General features: G+C 42.7%; 1 protein-coding gene across 6 annotated transcripts in view; it reads left to right on the forward strand.

Annotated features, from left to right (window-relative positions):
• The window catches only part of cux2b (cut-like homeobox 2b), a 392,464-nt gene that overhangs the window by 306,634 nt on the left and 66,745 nt on the right, over positions 1–19,085 (forward strand). For all 6 annotated transcript variants that reach the window (XR_011356280.1, XR_011356281.1, XR_011356284.1 and 3 more), the window contains 4 exons: positions 3,687–3,878; positions 6,823–6,881; positions 16,612–16,660; positions 16,887–16,989. Coding sequence is in view for 1 of the 6 variants with exons in the window: in XM_069933362.1 (XP_069789463.1) it covers positions 3,687–3,878; positions 6,823–6,881; positions 16,612–16,660; positions 16,887–16,989 (403 nt within the window). In the remaining 5 variants the exon portion in view is untranslated. The remainder of the gene's footprint in view (positions 1–3,686; positions 3,879–6,822; positions 6,882–16,611; positions 16,661–16,886; positions 16,990–19,085) is intronic.

Raw genomic sequence — 19,085 nt, forward strand, 5'->3', positions numbered from 1 at the left:
ATCTCAGGGTTGTATGTGATGTCATGTACGTACTCTGACAAAAAATCTGGAATCTGAATTGCAGATTTCCGGTTAATGATGTAAACCTTTGTCGCACGCAATGTCCAATGCATGAAATAAAAGTATGGGATGAGCAGTAAAAATAAAAATCATTTTAGAAACAATTAGATGCTCAAGCGGGGTGCTACACTGTAGGAAGCACAGATAAAATCAATTAATCTTGGCCATGCTGTTTCGGGCAACATCTTATCCATTTCTGGTCTTCTATTTTTGATTGATGTCAGTAGATGGATCTGTTTGGAAGCACAATAGTCACTTTTATTGGTCTTTAAACTTTACATGTGCTTCAAGCTGGCTTGATACTTGGCCTTTTGTGGTGCCTTCAAGACATTGGTCTAAAATTAAAGGCTTGGTGAATTTGGACATTTTAGCCCTTTGTATCAATGCAACAATTTTTTTGAAATTATTTCCACATTAATTTAAAAAGCTGGCACAATCCAACTACTCTTTAAAAAATAATTGCTGTGGTGACTAAGCCCTCACATGTTGCAGATCCACAAAGAAACTTTCAGTAGTTACTCATTTTTGTAAAACCGGATCCAATGCTAAGGTCCTTAATAGAATCGGACATTTTGGCGCTCGCATTTTGGCAAAAAAAATTACTTTTGTAGCTCTTTAGACATTTTGGCACCCACGGTTTGGTGCTAGCCCAGCAACCCCCGGTGTTGCGATATTTCAGAAACATTTTGGGATGTATTATATACTTATTAAACGATCACTTATTATACAAATAATCTAATCCTCCTCCAGCAGACATTTTGGGATTTATTGTTTGGCACTGGCCCGGCTCCCGGCAGTGTTGTTGCGTTTCAGAAACATTTTGGGAACAGCCACCAACCCCGTTCTACAGGCAGTTGAAACCTGCACGGGGCCATCAATGGAAACGCCAGGCAGTTCAGCCCCACAGAGGAGCGCTGACCAATGCATCTCCTCTCCTCCCAGGTCGGCATCAATGACAGCAGCTGAAGTAGTGCCGCCATCCTGAGATGTCCACTGGTCTGCTAGCTAAAATAACCTCTATCACTGCCACTGGAGCCCCGCAACCATAATTTTGAAAAGGTTCTGTTTTTTTTCCCCCCCTGGTTGTCGTGGAGGGCATTTAACAAGCTCTTGATCTCTGCTGTTCCACAAGAGGGCGATAGCATCCACATTACCCACAATGCCTGGTGCTTCAGAAACTGCTCCATTTCTTCTTTCTTCTTCTTTGGCTTGGCTTCACGGACGAAGATTTATGGAGGGGTAATGTCCACGTCAGCTGCAGGCTCGTTTGTGGCTGACAAGTCCGATGCGGGACAGGCAGACATGCTTGCAGCGATTGCAGGGGAAAATTGTTTGGTTGGGGTTGGGTGTTGGGTTTTTCCTCCTTTGTCTTTTGTCAGTGAGGTGGGCTCTGCGGTCTTCTTCAAAGGAGGTTGCTGCCCGCCGAACTGTGAGGTGCCAAGATGCACGATTTGAGGTGATATCAGCCCACTGGTGGAGGTCAATGTGGCAGGCACCAAGAGATTTCTTTAAGCAGTCCATGTACCTCTTCTTTGGTGCACCTCAGTCACGATGGCCAGTGGAGAGCTCGCCATATAACACGATCTTGGGAAGGCGATGGTCCTCCATTCTGGAGACGTGACCTACCCAGTGCAGTTGGATCTTCAGCAGCATGGATTTGATGCTGTCGGCCTCTGCCATCTTGAGTCCTTCGATGTTTGGGATGAAGTCACTCCAATGAATGTTGAGGATGGAGCGGAGACAACGCTGGTGGGAGCGTTCTAGGAGCCGTAGGTGATGCCGGTAGAGGACCCATGATTCGGAGCCAAACAGGAGTGTGGGTATGACAACGGTTCTGTATTCGCTAATCTTTCTGAGGTTTTTCAGTTGGTTGTTTTTCCAGACTCTTTTGTGTAGTCTTCCAAAGGCGCTATTTGCCTTGGCGAGTCTGTTGTCTATTTCGTTATCGATCCTTGCATCCGATGAAATGGTGCAGCCGAGATAGGTAAACTGGTTGACCGTTTTGAGTTTTGTGTGCCCAATGGAGATGTGGGAGTCTTTGGCCTCAGACAGCTCCAAGAAAAGTGCAGAGAACAAAACAAAGGACTCTACATCACCTTTGTTAACCTCACCAAAGCCTTCGACACTGTGAGCAGGAAAGGGCTTTGGCAAATACTAGAGCGCCTCGGATGCCCCCCAAAGTTCCTCAACATGGTTATCCAACTGCACGAAAATCAACAAGGTCGGGTCAGATACAGCAATGAGCTCTCTGAACCCTTCTCCATTAACAATGGTGTGAAGCAAGGCTGCGTTCTCGCACCAACCCTCTTTTCAATCTTCTTCAGCATGATGCTGAAACAAGCCATGAAAGACCTCAACAATGAAGACGCTGTTTACATCCGGTACCGCACGGATGGCAGTCTCTTCAATCTGAGGCGCCTGCAAGCCCACATCAAGACACAAGAGCAACTTGTCTGTGAACTACTCTTTGCAGACAATGCCGCTTTAGTTGCCCATTCAGAGCCAGCTCTTCAGCGCTTGACGTCCTGTTTTGCGGAAACTGCCAAAATGTTTGGCCTGGAAGTCAGCCTGAAGAAAACTGAGGTCCTCCATCAGCCAGCTCCCCACCATGACTACCAGCTCCATTTACCTCACTTTAAAAAACAACAAACTATAATGTGGTTAAACAGGAAAGTCTGCAGTCACTGTGATTGTAATTCCATTATCTGTAATTAAACATACAATACTTAGAATAAACATAATACATATATCGTTATACTTTACCACAAGCCTTTGTTTTTGATTATTCCCCAACTGTTTATAATAATTTAAATATATCCTTATAAGCTATGAAAAGCCCTTGTTTGCTGGGGGAGTGGTTTCCTAGGGGAAGGGGGTTTCTTCAATGCAGGGGTTTCAGGTAGTGCAGCAGGACCTAGTCAACCAGCAGACAGTGAGTAGGGTGGCATGCCAAAACGTCCAGTGCCAAAATGTCCAATGCTAAACTGTGGACGCCAAAATGTCCTAGACCCGGTAATTAAACTTGGTTAATTGTCCCAGGGCATTTTCCTCAAGGCTCAAGTTCCATTTGAAAACCAGTGCAACTTTGCACTTGTCCCAAACAACAACACACTGTGCATCACTGGGATTCATTAATAAGCCTAAAAAAGTGTGTTATCTTACAGTTACAGTAAGCTCTGCCTCCATAACTAAAATCATTTTATTTCCAGTAAAATCTCCAAAAGGAACATGCTTGGAAACAATGACCGCATTTCATTCGGGTCAAAGCAGATCATGGAATGAATGCCAAAACTGGCTCTCAATAAAGGAAGCCTTTATCTCTGGTGCTAAATTACCTAACACGATACGTGTCTGTCTGTTTTAATGATTAAATGCCTTGACTGGTGTCTCTAAGCTTAATCCTAACATTCAATAACCCACATTATTTCTTTTAGTTCTCTTTTTTTAAGTAAAATATTATTGAATAAACTTTAGTGTTATTAAAGTAGTGAAATTAAACTTTTAAAAGTAGAAAGTTAGCTTTAGCAGGGCTCTATAAGTGTTCGAGTTTTCCAATGAATTGCGAAAGAAGATCATGCACTCGGTGCTGGAAAACAACCCAAAACATTCTTTCCTTTTCCACCCAGGATCAAGCAAATATTTTGATGTGCCCTGGTTCGAGACTGGAGGCAGCATTGGTTGCTAAAGACCGAGAGATTATCCGCCTGCTGAAGGAGATCCAACACCTCCAGACTGCGTTCCATGACCTCCAGGAGAGTTCAACGAATCAGATTGCAGAGTTGGAGCAGCAGCTAGCACTGAAAACTGAAGCTCTGGAGGTGATTGACAACGGCAACTTTCATAAAGTCTGACACCATTTTTTTTAAACGTAAATGAAGTGCTTAATGAGTGACTGGGAAATATGTGCCAGTGTTCTTGTGAACTGCATCACTTGCTGCAATGAACAAGCACCTCACAGATTTTTGTTCTCACCAATGTATTGGCAGGACCTGCAAGCTGTTCTGAAATGTGATGGACTGCCTTCTTTTAGTTCTATCAGTGCCACAAGTGTACACTGTGTCATGAGTCCCTGAAACATACTTTGCTGTATTTATTGTGTATATATATTTTAGGAGAACATAGATATCAAGAAGGTGTAGGTGTTGAGAGATTTGCAGGACAGTAAGGTGGATGGCCCAGAGCCTAATGGGATCTATCCCAAATTATTGAGAAAGGCAAAAGAGGAGATCGCTGGGGACTTGACAAAGATCTTTGTATCCTCTTTAGCCACAAGCAAGATCTAGAGGATCTGCAGAACAGCCAGCTTTGCTCCTTTTAGAAGGGCAATAGGAACAGACTAAGAAATTATAGTCCAGTAAGCCTTGCTTCAGTGGTAGGAAAACTACTGGCAAATATGCTTAGGGGATTTACCTACATCTGGAAAGGCATGAACTTATCCAAGGTTTCATTTATATTAATGATAGTCGTTGTGGTTTTGTGCTAGGGAGGTCATGTCTTACCAATTGAGTTTATTGTGAGGAGGAAACAAAGGTGATTGATGAGCAGAGAGCTGTGGATGTTGTCCACATGGACTCTGATAAAGATTTCGACAAGGTCCCTCGTGGTAGGCTGATCCAGAAGATTAAGGCATGTGGGATCCACAGAGACATGGTAGATTGGATTCAAAATTTGTTTAGCCACAGAAGATGGGTGATGTGGTGGTGGGGTGTTATTCCGACTACAAGTCTATCACCAGTGTTGCTCTGCAAGGATGACTGCTGGGCGGCACGGTTGGCGTAGCGGTTAGTGCAACACCTTTACAGCGCCAGTGATCGGGACTGTGGTACGAATCCTGCGCTGCCTGTAAGGTGTTTGTACTTTCTCCCTGTGACTGCATGGGTTTTCCCCGGGGGCTCCTGTTCCCCACCCCCCCCCCCACCATTCTAAATGTACTGGGGGTGTAGATTAATTGGGTGTAAATTAAATGGCACGGGCTCGTGGTCCGTAATGGCCTGTTACCATGCTGCATGTGTGCATTTAAAAATTAAATTTTTTAAAATTAAGATTAAAAAGCCCTTTTGTTATGTAAAATGATATGGACAAAAATATACAGATGTATGTATACAGCAACACCAAAATTAGTGGCGTGGTCGGCAGTGAGGAAGATTGTCAAAGGTTGCAGCAGGACATACATCAGTTGGAGTTATGGGTGGAGAAATGGCAGATGGAGTTTAATCTGAACAAGAGTGAGGTGTTGGATTTTTGGAGGTCAGATGACAGAGAAAAGTATATGGAAATGGCAGATCACTAAGGAGCATCAATGTATGGAGGGACCTTGGGGTGTATGTTCATAGCTCTTTGACAGTGACAACAGGAGTAGATAGATGGGAAAGTGTTCAATATGCCTTATCAGTCAGGACACGGAGTATAAAAGTTTTCAAGTCATTGTTATGACTACAGAAAACTTTGGTTGGGCCATGTTTAGAGTACAGGTACTCCCTGACTTGTGACCTATGTGACTTGCATCCATCCACATATACAACATTTTTTTAAAAAAAGAAAAAATACAAAATTTGCGCAGTTTATGTTGTATTTGACAATCTATAACAGGGATACAGGGCATGTAAGAGCCAAAGTGTGTGTACTTACTTTGTAGTCAGCGTCTTGGGGTCCGTAGGCTGGTCGTGGCCATCTTGATTCCTGTGCGCATATGTGAGTCTTCGGTTAGTGCACTATGCCGATGGCACAGTGGTGGGTTCGCAGAGTGGAATTCACTTGGCGTATGTGCGAGAGTTAGGGGCGCAAACTCAATATTGTTAGGACACTTAACTCTCACGCATGCACCAACCAAACACCACTATGCGAACCCACTTTGCATCCGCTTTCAGGAATACAGATGGTTGTGTCCAACCTATAGACCTTGGCACGCTGACTGTCAAGGTATGTATGTAATTCTGACATGTGTCCATTCCGAGATATGACCGGACAGCCAGAACAAAACACGGATGTATGTTGGGGAGTACCTGTATTGCTGCATTGCAGGAAGGATGTGAATACTTAGGAGAGGGTGCAGAAGGGGTTCACCAGGATGTTGACTGGATGAGAGAATTTGGCTCTCAGGAGAAAGGTAGGTGCCTGGCAGGTGCTGCCTGTGGAAGTGATGGAAGAAAATGTGATAGCGACTTTGAAGAGCCATTTAGACAGACAGGTGAATGGGCAGGGAGATGGGATTGGTTTAATTTGTCATCGTAGTTAGCACAGATAAGTGGGACGAAGGGCCTGTTCCTGTGCTGTATATTCTACACCTGAACATTTTGGATATTGTGAGATCAAAGAAGATCATGCAAGACACTGGATAAGGGGTGGGATGCTGAAGTTAGTGGAAGGATTTGGTGTCATTTCACTTTACAAATGGCAGGAAGCCTGATTTTTTTTGCCTCTTCCAAACCAAGGTGCTGTGGTTTCAAGGAATGCCAGGGCAGGCTTAATAAGGGTCTTTTGTTTCTTCAGTTGTTTAATTCTCGCTCCCCCCCCCCCCGCCCCTCTCAATGAAGGGTTTAGGAAACAGACTTTTTCCGATTTCTATCAGTATAATTTTCAATCATCCCTTTTCTTTTTGCCTGTTCAGTTGATGGTTATATTTAGAGGTTCCATTGTCATGAATTGCCTCTCTCCCACATTGACCACAGTTTTGTTCTTTATAAACATGCAGATATTTATAGTGTGGGCTGAACATTAACTGCTATATAACTTACTAACTGATAATTGTCTCCCTTTCTTCAGAAGTTAGAAAAGAAATTGTGTGCACAATTAGACCAGGAAGAACATAAAACTGAATTAAGGTAAGTGTGTTAATGTCTGCTGATTCCACAAAAATAATTGGGTCTAAGACTGCAAGGTTTGGAAGCACCCAAGAGAATAATGTTCCATTATGTGGCAGGATTATCAGCTTCTAATGCAGAATGTGTACTGCACATTTCTTTTGAAATTCCTCTCTTGCTATATCGTTCTCTGCTACATCCCACAGCTTTTCTGACCTTTGAATTGAGATGGTTAGCTTTGCGAACATTTCATTTTACGCAGCCTTTTTTGTGTTCAATTTCACTGGGATTGAAATTGTGCTCCTCTCCTCTTTCAAATAGTCTGGGAGCATCTCACCTCAAATTACACAGGATCTCAAAAGTTTTCCACTTAGTGCTCACAAAATCTTCAATGTAATCTTGGTATTTGTTGCTAATGTTTCATCATTTGAGTGGTGAATGCTTAAATCCTTTCCAAGACAAAACATATTGTTCTGTTAATGTTTCATTGCTTTGACTCCAGCCCAGTGGTTTTCAAACTGTTTTAATCGTACCTCATTGACTCGTTATGTGCACGGTTTCATAACTCCAAAGGAAATGGGCCAATGACAAATATTCTCAAGCAAAATATTTCATTAACAATTGGGTCTAGAGCAATGATTCTCAACCTTCCCTTCCCACTCACATAACACCTTAAGCAATCCTTTACTAATCACAGAACACCGATGGCATAGGGATTACTTAAGGTGGAATGTATGTCTAGGGGGTAAGTTTGAAAACCACTGGTCTAGAAGGTTTATAAACTAATGATTAAAATTGGGTGAGGTGTTAGCTTTTCTAATTTGACCAATGAATAGAAATGAAGCTACCTGAAGTAAGATTTGGCAGCTTCTTGCTGAGAGCCTGATGGCCACTTCGTTGAACAGAAAAATAAACTGCCTTGACTTTTTCCTTTTTCCACTGAGCTGGTTCTGTGTCTTGCAACTGCTTGATGATGCCTACCAGTCGCTTATTTAATAGAGCGAAAAACAGGTAATGCAAAATAAAAAGTACTCAGCAGGTCAGGTAGCATCATGAAGAGAGAAACTGAGTCAATGTTTTCTGTCAATGACCCTTCAGCATTTTCTAAGTTTTTTTTACTGCATATGTTTAACAGAAGAGGGTTTTTCCTGCTGATATATTGAAATCATTTGAACCATATTACAATTGGGGTGAGACAAACATAAAAAGACTTCATCTTCTCAAGTACAGATAAACTCAATTCCCTTTCATTTGATTATATTTGATACTTGTAATTTGTGCTGGACCAGTATCTTTTATCCAGAAGGTTTGAGTTAGCAACGTACAGTGCCACAAATGCTACCTGGTTTCCCATGATCTTTGCGTGCCTAAAAGTGGCTGTTAATCCATTGTTTCAACATTTGGGTGTTGGATGCACGTTCCATCAAATTCCAATAGGGTCATGGTTGATAAACATCAAATAACAAATTTCAAACATGAATCATGAAACCTTTGCTGCACTTTATCCTTGACCCTGGTGCCAGGGTCCGAGATGTTGCTGCTCGTGTCCCAGATATCCTAAAGTGGGAGGGACAGGAGCCAGAGGTCGTGGTACATGTAGGTACCAATGACATAGGGAGAATTAGAGAAGAGGTCCTAAAAAGTGAGTACAGGCAGTTAGGTAGGGAGTTAAAAAGAAGGACCGCAAAGGGGGTAATCTCTGGATTACTCCCTGTGCCACGTGACAGTGTGAATAGAAATAGGATGAGGTGGAGGATTAACACGTGGCTGAAGGGGTGGAGTAAGGGGCAGGGTTTTAAGTTTCTGGATAACTGGGACCTTTTTTGGGGGAGATGTGACCTGTATAGTAAGGACGGGTTACACTTAAATCCCAGGGGGACCAGAATCCTTGCAGAGGTATTTGCTAGGGCTACTCAGGATCCTTTAAACTAGAATGGTTGGGGGGAGGGAACAAAATAGTACAGAGCAGTAAGGAGAAGGTTAGAATGAAAACAATGAAAGTTTGTAGTAAGTATTTGAATATGGATGGGCAGGTGATAGAGAAGGGAAATGCTCTGGAAGAAGATGAAGGGCAATTGTCAGGAAAAGTAAATAATGTTGTTCTTAAAGATGAGGGAAAACAGGGATTAAAAAATGGGAAATCCCTGAAATTCATATATTTTAATGCCAGGAGTATTGTAAAAAAGGTGGATGAGCTGAAGGTGTGGATTGATACTTGGAAGTATGATGTGGTAGCGATTAGTGAGACATGGTTGCAGGAGGGATGTGATTGGCAACTGAATATCCCTGGGTTTCGTTGTTTTAGGTGTGATAGAGTCGGAGGGGCAAGAGGAGGTGGGGTTGCATTGCTTGTCAGGGAAAATATTACAGCGGTGCCTAGGAAGGATAGATTAGAGGGCACATCCACGGAGGCTATTTGGGTGGAACTGAGGAGTAGGAAAGGAGAGGTTACACTTGTAGGGGTGTATTATAGACCACCCGGAGGGGACCGAGGCCTAGAGGAGCAAATCTGTAGGGAGATAGTAGATATTTGTGATAAGCACAGGGTTGTAATTATGGGAGATTTTAATTTTCCACATATAGATTGGGAAACACATTCTGTGAAAGGAATGGATGGGTTAGAGTTTGTGAAATGTGTGCAAGATAGTTTTTTACAACAATATGTAGAGGTGCCGACCAGAGAAGGAGCAGTGTTAGATCTACTGTTGGCAAATGGGATGGGTCAAGTGACGGAGGTTAGTGTTGGCGAGCACTTCAGGTCCAGTGATCATAATGCCATCAGCTTCAATGTCATTATGGAAAGAGAGAAATCAGGGCCAAGGATTGAGGTTTTTGATTGGGGAAAAGCTAGATTTGAGGAGATGCGAAAGGACTTGCAGGGTGTGCATTGGGACAATTTGTTTTATGGGCAGGATGTAGTAGAGAGATGGAAGTCTTTTAAAGATCAGATTTTGAGAGTGCAAAAGCTTTATGTTCCTGTTAGGTTAAAAGGAGGGGCAAAAGGTTTGAGAGAGCCGTGGTTTTCAAGGAATATTGGAAACTTGGTTCGAAGAAAAAGGGAGGCGTACATTAGATATAAGAAGCATGGAGTTAAGGAGATGTTTGAAAGATACATTGAATGTAAGAGGAATCTTAAGAGAGGAATTAGGAAAGCTAAAAGAAGGTACGAGAAAACTATGGCAAGCAGGGTGAAAACAAATCCAAAAGAGTTCTACAAATATGTTAATGGTAAGAGGAAAGCTAGAGACAAAATTGGTCCCTTAGAAAATCAGAGTGGAAAACTGTGTGTGGAACCTAGAGAAATGGGGGAGATATTGAACAGTTTCTTTTCTTCGGTATTCACTAAGGAGAAGGATATTGGGAGATGTGGGATAAAAAAAGCAAATTGGGTAAATATGGGGAATATAGAGATTACAAAAGGTGTAGTTTTAAGGCTTTTGAAGAATATAAAGGTGGATAAGTCTCCAGGACCAGACGGGATCTTCCCCAGGACATTGAGAGAAGTGAAGGAGGAAATAGCAGAGGCTCTGGCGGTAATTTTTCGAATGTCATTAGATATGGGGATAGTGCCGGAGGATTGGCGCATTGCGCATGTGGTTCCGTTATTTAAAAAGGGTTCAAGGAGGAAGCCTGGCAACTATCGGCCTGTAAGTTTGACGTCTGTGGTAGGTAAATTAATGGAGAAAATTCTTAGAGATAGTACTTATAAACATCTGGATAGACAGGGTCTGATCAGGAGTACTCAACATGGATTTGTGGGAGGAAGGTCATGTTTGACCAATCTGATTGAATTTTTTGAAGAGGTGACTAGGAATGTGGATGAGGGTAGCGCAGTGGATGTTGTCTATATGGACTTCAGTAAGGCCTTCGATAAGGTACCACATGGAAGGTTAGTTAGGAAGGTGCAGTCTTTAGGTATAAATTTTGAGATAGTCAAATGGATTGAACATTGGCTGAAAGGGAGAGGCCAGAGAGTGGTAGTGGATAATTGTCTGTCAGGTTGGAGGCCGGTGACCAGTGGTGTGCCTCAAGGATCTGTATTGGGCCCATTGTTGTTCGTTATATACATTAATGATCTAGATGATGGGGTGGTGAATTGGATTAGTAAATATGCAGACGATACTAAGATAGGTGGAATAGTGGATAATGAAGAAGGTTTTCTAGGATTGCAGAGGGATTTGGGCTGCTTAGAAAAGTGGGCTGAAAAATGGCAGATGGAATTTAATGCTGATAAGTGTGAGGTGCTTCATTTTGGTAAGAAGAATCAGAATAGGACATATGTGGTAAATGGGAGAGCATTGAGGAATACAGAAGAGCAGAAAGATTTAGGAGTGACGGTACATCGTTCCCTGAAGGTAGAAACTCACGTGAATAGGGTGGTGAAGAAGGCTTTTAGTATGCTGGCCTTTATCAATCATTGCATGGAATATAGGAGTTGGGAGGTGATGTTGAGATTGTATAAGACGTTGGTGCGGCCTAATTTGGAGTTCTGTGTGCAGTTCTGGTCGCCTAATTATAGGAAGGATATAAACAGAGTGGAGAGAGTGCAGAGAAGGTTTACCAGAATGTTGCCTGGGTTTAAGCATCTGGAGTATGGGGAGAGATTGGACAGATTGGGTCTTTATTCTTTGGAGCGTAGAAGGTTGAGAGGGGATTTGATAGAAGTATTTAAGATTATGAAAGGGATAGACAGAGTGGATGTGGATAGACTATTTCCGTTAAGAGGAGGAAAGATTAAAACAAGAGGACATGAGTTAAGAATTAAGGGGCAGAGGTTTAGAGGTAACATGAGGGGGAACTTCTTTACTCAGAGAGTGGTAGCTGTGTGGAATGATCTTCCGGGAGAAATAGTGGCGGCGGAGTCAATTGTATTATTTAAGAAAAGGTTGGACAGGTATATGGATGAGAGGAAGATGGAGGGTTATGGGCATTGTGCAGGGAGGTGGGATTAGAAAGGGGTGTTTGGTTCGGTGCGGACTAGAAGGGCCTAATGGCCTGTTTCCGTGTTGTAATTGTTATTATATTATTATTATTATTAAATTAGAACCGGTGATGTTTTCCTGTGCTTAGCATTCTAATAATCAACATCACTGCTCTACAAAACACAAACTTACGGAACTTGCTTGCAATATTGTGCAATCATGTTAAAAGTGAAAACCAATGCCAGCTGTCCAGCATTTAGCTTTGAACGTTGAGATGCTGCTGGTGGAAGGCTCAAATGATCTTCACATTTGTGTGTAATTTATTTAATGTGTCCAAGAAAGCTTTTGCAAATGATACATTGATGGAGCACTTAGAGACCTGCTCTCATGAAACACAGTAGACCAGGTGACTGAGGTCAGTGGTGGAACACTTTGAGACCAATGACCAGAACTCCATTTGTTTAAAAACAGTTAGCGATATATAAAAAAGACTAGTCTGCTAGTTAATGTCTTAAATTGGAGCAGGGCTAATTTTGATGGTATTCGACAGGAATTTACAAAGATTAATTGGGAAAGGGTCATCCCAGCAAGTGGGAGGCTTTTAAAAGAGAGAGTGAAAGATCTCATGTTCCTGTTAGATTGAAGGGCAAGGCTGTTAAGATTATGGAGCCCTGGGTGACCAGAGATATTGAGGTTCTGGTCAACTGTGGTCAAGAAAAAGGAGGGGCATGTGTCCATTGGCAGTTGAAATTAAACAAGTTGTTGGAGCAGCATGGAGGATTTAGGAGGGAAATAAATAGGGAAGAGGTGGGTATGGGAGGGCTCTGTCAGATATGGTTAAGGAGAATTCTAAGAGATTTTATAAATATATTAAAGGCAAAAGATTATTATATCTTTTATCTATAATATATCTGTATAAAAGTTAAATAAAGAGAATATAATACTTTAAAAATTAGCAAGGTCATCTATGTATAGAACCTTTTCTTTTTCTTTGGCTTGACTTCGCGGACGAAGATTTATGGAGGGGTAATGTCCATGTCAGCTGCAGGCTCGTTTGTGGCTGATAAGTCCGATGCGGGACAGGCAGACACGGTTGCAGGGGAAAATTGGTTGGTTGGGGTTGGGTGTTGGGTTTTTCCTCCTTTGTCTTTTGTCAGTGAGGTGGGCTCTGCGGTCTTCTTCAAAGGAGGTTGCTGCCCGCCGAACTGTGAGGCGCACGGTTTGAGGCGATATCAGCCCACTGGCAGTGGTTAATGTGGCAGGCACCAAGAGATTTCTTTAAGCAGTCCTTGTACCTCTTCTTTGGTGCACCTCTGTTACAGTGGCCAGTGGAGAGCTCGCCATATAACACGATCTTGGGAAAGCGATGGTCCTCCATTCTGGAGACGTGACCTACCCAGCGCAGTTGGATCTTCAGCAGCGTGGATTCGATGCTGTCGGCCTCTGCCAGCTCGAGTACTTCGATGTTAGGGATGAAGTCGCTCCAATGAATGTTGAGGATGGAGCGGAGACAACGCTGGCGGAAGCATTCTAGGAGCCATAGGTGATGCTGGTAGAGGACCCAAACAGGAGTGTGGGTATGACAACAGCTCTGTATAGAACCACAGAAGATGAATAAGGCTCTAAACGAGTATTGCTCATTTGTATTTACTGTGGAGAAAGACATGAAGGCTAGAGAACTCGGAGAGGTAGATAATGATACCCTGACGAGAGTCCACGTTACAGAAGAGAAGACAATGGAGTCGTAAAACACAAAAGGTAAGTAAATCCCCAAGGCCTGACTAAATGTATCCCAGGATATTATGGGAAACTTGTACCAATTGCAGGGGTCCTGTGAGACATGTTTGCATCATCATTAGGCGCAGGTGAGGTGCCAGAAGACTGGAGGGTGGATAATGTTGAGCCTTTATTGCAAAGACAAGATAGGGAAACTGCAGGCCGGTGAACTAATGTCAGATGTTGGTAAGTAACTGGAGGGGATTCTGAGAGAGAAAGGCAAAGTGCTGATTTGGGTTAGTCAGCATGGCTTTGTGTGTGGGAAACCACGCTTCACATATTTTGAGTTTTTTGAGGAGGTGGCCAATTAATGAAGGCAGGCAGTAGACATTGTCTACTTTAGCAAGTAGGACTTTAGCAAGGTCATTGATCAGATCCTGCATCTGGAAGATCAGATTAGCTGACCAATTGTATATAGGATTGGCTTGTAGGAGACAGTGGAGGCCTGTGACCAATAATGTGCCACAGGAATCTGTGGTGGCTCTGCTATTTCTTGTCATCTATATTAACAACTTGGCTGGTAGTGTAGTTAGTATGACCATCTCTCTTCCAAATGATCAGGTGCTGTGTCTTGCAGTGGCCAAAGTGAGAAGAGTGTTAGGCAAGGTCAACCAACAGAAAGCTGCTGGACCGGATAACATTCCCGGCAGAGTACTCAGGAGATGTGTGGCTCAGCTAGCAGATGTTCTCACCAACATATTTAACATCTCCCTGAGAAGCACCATGGTTCCAATGGGCTTCAAAGCCACCACCATTGACCCCGTGCCAAAGAAGTCATCAGTATCCTGCCTCAATGACTACTGCCCTGTCGCATGAACGTCCATTGTCATGAAGTGCTTCGAGAGTATCCTCATGGGGCAGATCAAGCTCCTGCTGCCCCCCTCACTGGACCCCCTGCAGTTTGCATATAGATCCAACCGCAGTACGGATGATGCCATCGCCACCATCCTCCATCTATCCCTCACCCACCTGGGAAATAAAGACATGTCTATTTGAATGCTGTTTATTGACTTCAGCTCGACATTCGACACAATCATACCTCAGTACCTGTTGAGAAAGCTGGGTCTAAACACCTTCCTCTGCAATTGGATTCTTGACTTCGTGACGGGGAGACCTCAGGAAGTCCAGATCGGAAACAGCACTTCTAAGACCATTCACTGAGTATGGGCCGCTCCCCTCCCCCCCCCCCAGGGCTTTGTGCTTAGTCCAATGCTGTTCACTCTGCTGACTCAAGACTGTGCAGCAAAACACAGCTCGAACACGTCATCAAGTTCGCTGATGATAGGACTGGGGTAGGCCTGAGCAGCAAGAATGATGAGTCAGCGAACAGAGATGAGGTGCAGTCACTAAAGGACTGGTGCAGAGCCGACAACCTGCACCTGAAACAAAAGAGATGGTTGTCGACTTCATTGACAGCTCTACCGTTGAGATTGTCAAGAGTACCAAGTTTCTTGGAGTGCACTTGGTGGAGAATCTCACCTGGTCCCTCAACACCAGCTCCATAGCCAAGAAAGCCCAGCAGCACCTCTACTTCCTGCAAAGGCTGAGGAAAGTTCATCTCCCACCCTCCATCCTCACTACATTCTACAGAGGAGGTATTGAGAGCATCCTGTGCAACTGCATCACCGCCTGATTTGGAAACTGCATGACCTAAGATAGTAAGACCCTGCAGAAGATAGTGGAGTCAGTGGAGAAGATCATTGGGGTCTCTCTTCCTACCATAACGGACATCTATGACACTCGATGCATGCAGAAGGTGAATATCATTATGAAGGATTTCTCACACCCCTCTTGTAAACTTTTCTCCCTTTTGCCATCTGGAAGGAGGGACCACAGCACTCGGACCCACATGTCCAGGTTGTGCAACAGTTTTTACACCCAAGCCATCAGACTCCTCAATTCCTAGAACATGTGTGTACTAGTATATCATGGATTTTTATTGTATTATGACTAATATTTAACTCCTATTTATGTAAATCTGCTTCCATGCTCCTGGAGAAATACCATCTCATCTTTACTATGCATTGCATTACTAGTTATGGTATGAATGACAAAAAAAAGGTGACGACTTGATTTGACTTGCTTGCAAATGATTCCAAAATTGGTGGTATAGTTTGCAATGCAGAAGGATCTAGATGCAGACAAGGAATGGCAGGTGGAATATAGCCCAATCAAGTGTGAGGAGTTGCACGTCAGTAGATTAACTTAGGGCAGGACTTGCAAAGTCCCTGGAGAGTGTTGGAGAACGGAGACTTGGGGATATAGGTACATAGTTCCATGAAAGTCATGACACAGGTAGACAGTGTGTTTTAGATAAGTAAATAGTCATGGTCTTTTCCCCAGTTTAGGGGTGTCTAAAACCTGAGGGCATATATTTAAAGTGGGGGGGAAATTTAAAGGGGGTTCTGAGGGGCCCTTTCTTCTCAACAGAACGAGCTGCCAGAGGTAGCGGTGGATAGAATTATAACATGAAGCATTTAGTCAGATGCATGGATAGAAAAGGTTTAGACCAGTGGTTTTCAAACTGCCCTCTAATCTTCCATTCCACCTTAGGTAATCCCTATGCTATAAGTGCTCTGTGATTAGTAAGGGATTGCTTAAGATGGTATGTGAGTGGGAAGGGAGGGTTGAGAATCACTGCTCTAGACCTAATTGTTACTGAAATATTTTGCTTGAGAAAAATTGTCATTGGCCCATTTCCTTTGGAGTTATGAAACCGTGCACATAACGAGTCAATTAGGTACGATTAAAACAGTGATTTCCAAACTTTTTCTTCCCAGTCACATTCCACCTTAAGCAATTCCTTACTAATCAAGGAGCACCTACAGCCTAGGGAATACTTAAAGTGGAATGTGAGTTTAGGAGGGCAGTTTGAAAACCAGTGCTGTAGAAGAAAGTGAGATGAACACAGGCAAATGGGAGCAGCCTGGTCAGTGTAGAATAGTTGGGCCAAGGGACCTGTTTCTGTGGAACTCTGTTTCTATTGTGAAAGATGTCTCAAAACTGCAAGGCCATGAATTTGCATTCCATTTCATTGTAGATTCTCTTTACAGCGTTTTCAAATCTGTGACCCCAGTATCTTCCCATGGCAGGACATCTCAGGTAACTTTTCTCTTTTCTTGTGGTTCACATCCTTTTGCTTGATTAAACATAGCTGCGGTATTAATGTTGAATTACATGTCATCATTTTACCATGATTAGTCACTCAGGAGTGTCAGAATGCATTTCCCAAAGGAACTTTGCATTGGCGTTCCATTGAAATCAGCTAAGCTCTTTTGATGTGCATAGTGGTGACCAGATTGAGGAATAATTATTTCCTGCTGTCCAGGATAGGAAAAAAGATGACCAGGATTATCTGCCAGAGAAAGAGATGACCTTTCCACCTGAGAAGAGATGTTTACAAGAGAAACCAAATGCATATGCAGAGACGGGTAAGACTGCAGTTCTGTTTTTTTTCTAAGTTTACTCAGTTCCATGTCAAATCAGGTAAGCATATACCAAAATCCAAACATATTAACAATTTTGCCCATCTGCTGAATCAACTGGGGCAAGGACGAGGTGGTATATTTTTTTTAATCTCTTGTTCTAGATATAATTTTCAAGGAATGCTACTCTACCTCTAAACAGACTTTGCAATAAGATGGTGACTGTTTAATTAGGGTTGTGGAGTCATACGCCACAGAAACAGGCCCTTTGGCCCACTGAATCCTTACTGCCCATCAAACATCTCTTTGCACTCATCCTATTGCAGTCTTCCCACATTCTCTCAGCTCTCCCAGATTCTGCTGTGCATCGACACATGCAAAGCAATTTACAGCAGTCCATTCACCGGGCATGTGTTGGGTCGTTTTAAACAACGAGGAGCGTTAGGCCAACTCCTAACTTTCACACATGGACTGCATGTTCCACCAAAGGGCAACATTTGTGATGGTGCGCTACATGTATGCAGCACTTAACATCCACGATACATTCAGTGAAATTAGGCGTTATGTGATGTGGATGTTGTGTGAACATCATATTACATACTTAACGTAGCTATAATCGGATTCTGTAGTGTACTTGTAAACTTTTTATTTGTAAGTAGGGATCAGGGTGGGGACCAATACAAGGCTGTGGGCAGAGAGCGGGGAAGTGGGATCAATGTGGGGACTGATACAGGGCTGTGGGGAGAGAGCAGGGCAGTTGACTCAGTTTGGGTATACAGTATACAATTTCCTATAACTAGCGATTGCTTTTTCTAAATTGCTATGGACTTGCTTGCGGTAACTGAATAATTATGGGACCATAATGTATATGTGGTCGAACATTGCCCGAACAGACATTAAGTGACACATACCTTTACTTCCTTATTACTTTATGAGGTATCAGGTTTTGTACCAAGTCCTAGATGTAAGAGTTGAAACAGAATTATCTGTAATATATTCAGTTATTATCTTACCTAAACTGTATGGGCTAAAACTATATGGATTGCTATCAACATGTGTTATGCCTATCACTGGGGGCTTCCACTGCATAATAATGTGTTAAAGATGTGATTATTAAACCAGTAATGTTTCTCAGTGTCAAGTGAAATATTATAATTTCCAGATTGAAGGGTGGGTTTTTTTTTTGGAGTTTGCAAAGGGGAGACTATTATGGGAGAAGCCAAATGTATTTAACAGCTCCAATTTTTTAAAAAAAATGAAGATGCCAAAACTTTGTATGTTTCAAACATCATCCAGTAACATCAAGAATAGTGGCTGCTTGGAGTCTCTAGCTGATGTGGCTGGCAAATTTCCTCTCGCGAGAAGCATTTTTTCCATAGATAGTCCTGATTTTCTCCGTAATCGCGCACATTTTACATATTTTCTTTTTTAAAAATTTGGTCGTATGTGCAGAGGGATGTCAGTTGTATAAGTCACAAGTCAGGGAATACCTGTATGTTCAAGGCAGATGGGATGTTAAATTAAAAAAATTTAAATGCTCTGTCTCAGTTGAGGACACTTGCAATGTGAAAATTTTGGTTTTTATGACATGCATTTTCTCCCTGTTCTGTCTCACCTTTCTTACGTAGACTTGGCCTTACAATAATTTTCTTGTTTATTTGGCATTCGAATATCTGCTTAATTTTGTTTTATTTCCATGTTAAATTTGCCTTCCATCGCCCAATCCTTTGCTCACTAATTGTCTGAAAGTTTCATTAAGTGATTTCCATCGAGAATGAGGACGCCATTTCCTCTGCAACATCAAGACAATGTGGAGAGAGGGAATCTTTGATCCGAACATGCAAACATACCAACATACAGATGTAGAAACGTGCAGATGTGAATTAGGAGCAGGAGAAGGTCACTCAGCCTCTCCAAACTGTTCCACCATTTTATATCATGGCTGATCTGAGTGCAACCTCAGCACTGCATTCTCTGCAACGAACTTCATCCCAATCTCTCTCAGTCTGAAATGTGTGCTCTGTACTAGTAAGCACTGCAAGAAATTCCAATGCCTAGATAATAAAAATAAAAGCAGATGTTTCCTGTAGAGGAAACTCAAA

Source organism: Narcine bancroftii, chromosome 4, assembly GCF_036971445.1.
Source record: "Narcine bancroftii isolate sNarBan1 chromosome 4, sNarBan1.hap1, whole genome shotgun sequence".
Taxonomy (NCBI): Eukaryota; Metazoa; Chordata; class Chondrichthyes; order Torpediniformes; family Narcinidae; genus Narcine; species Narcine bancroftii.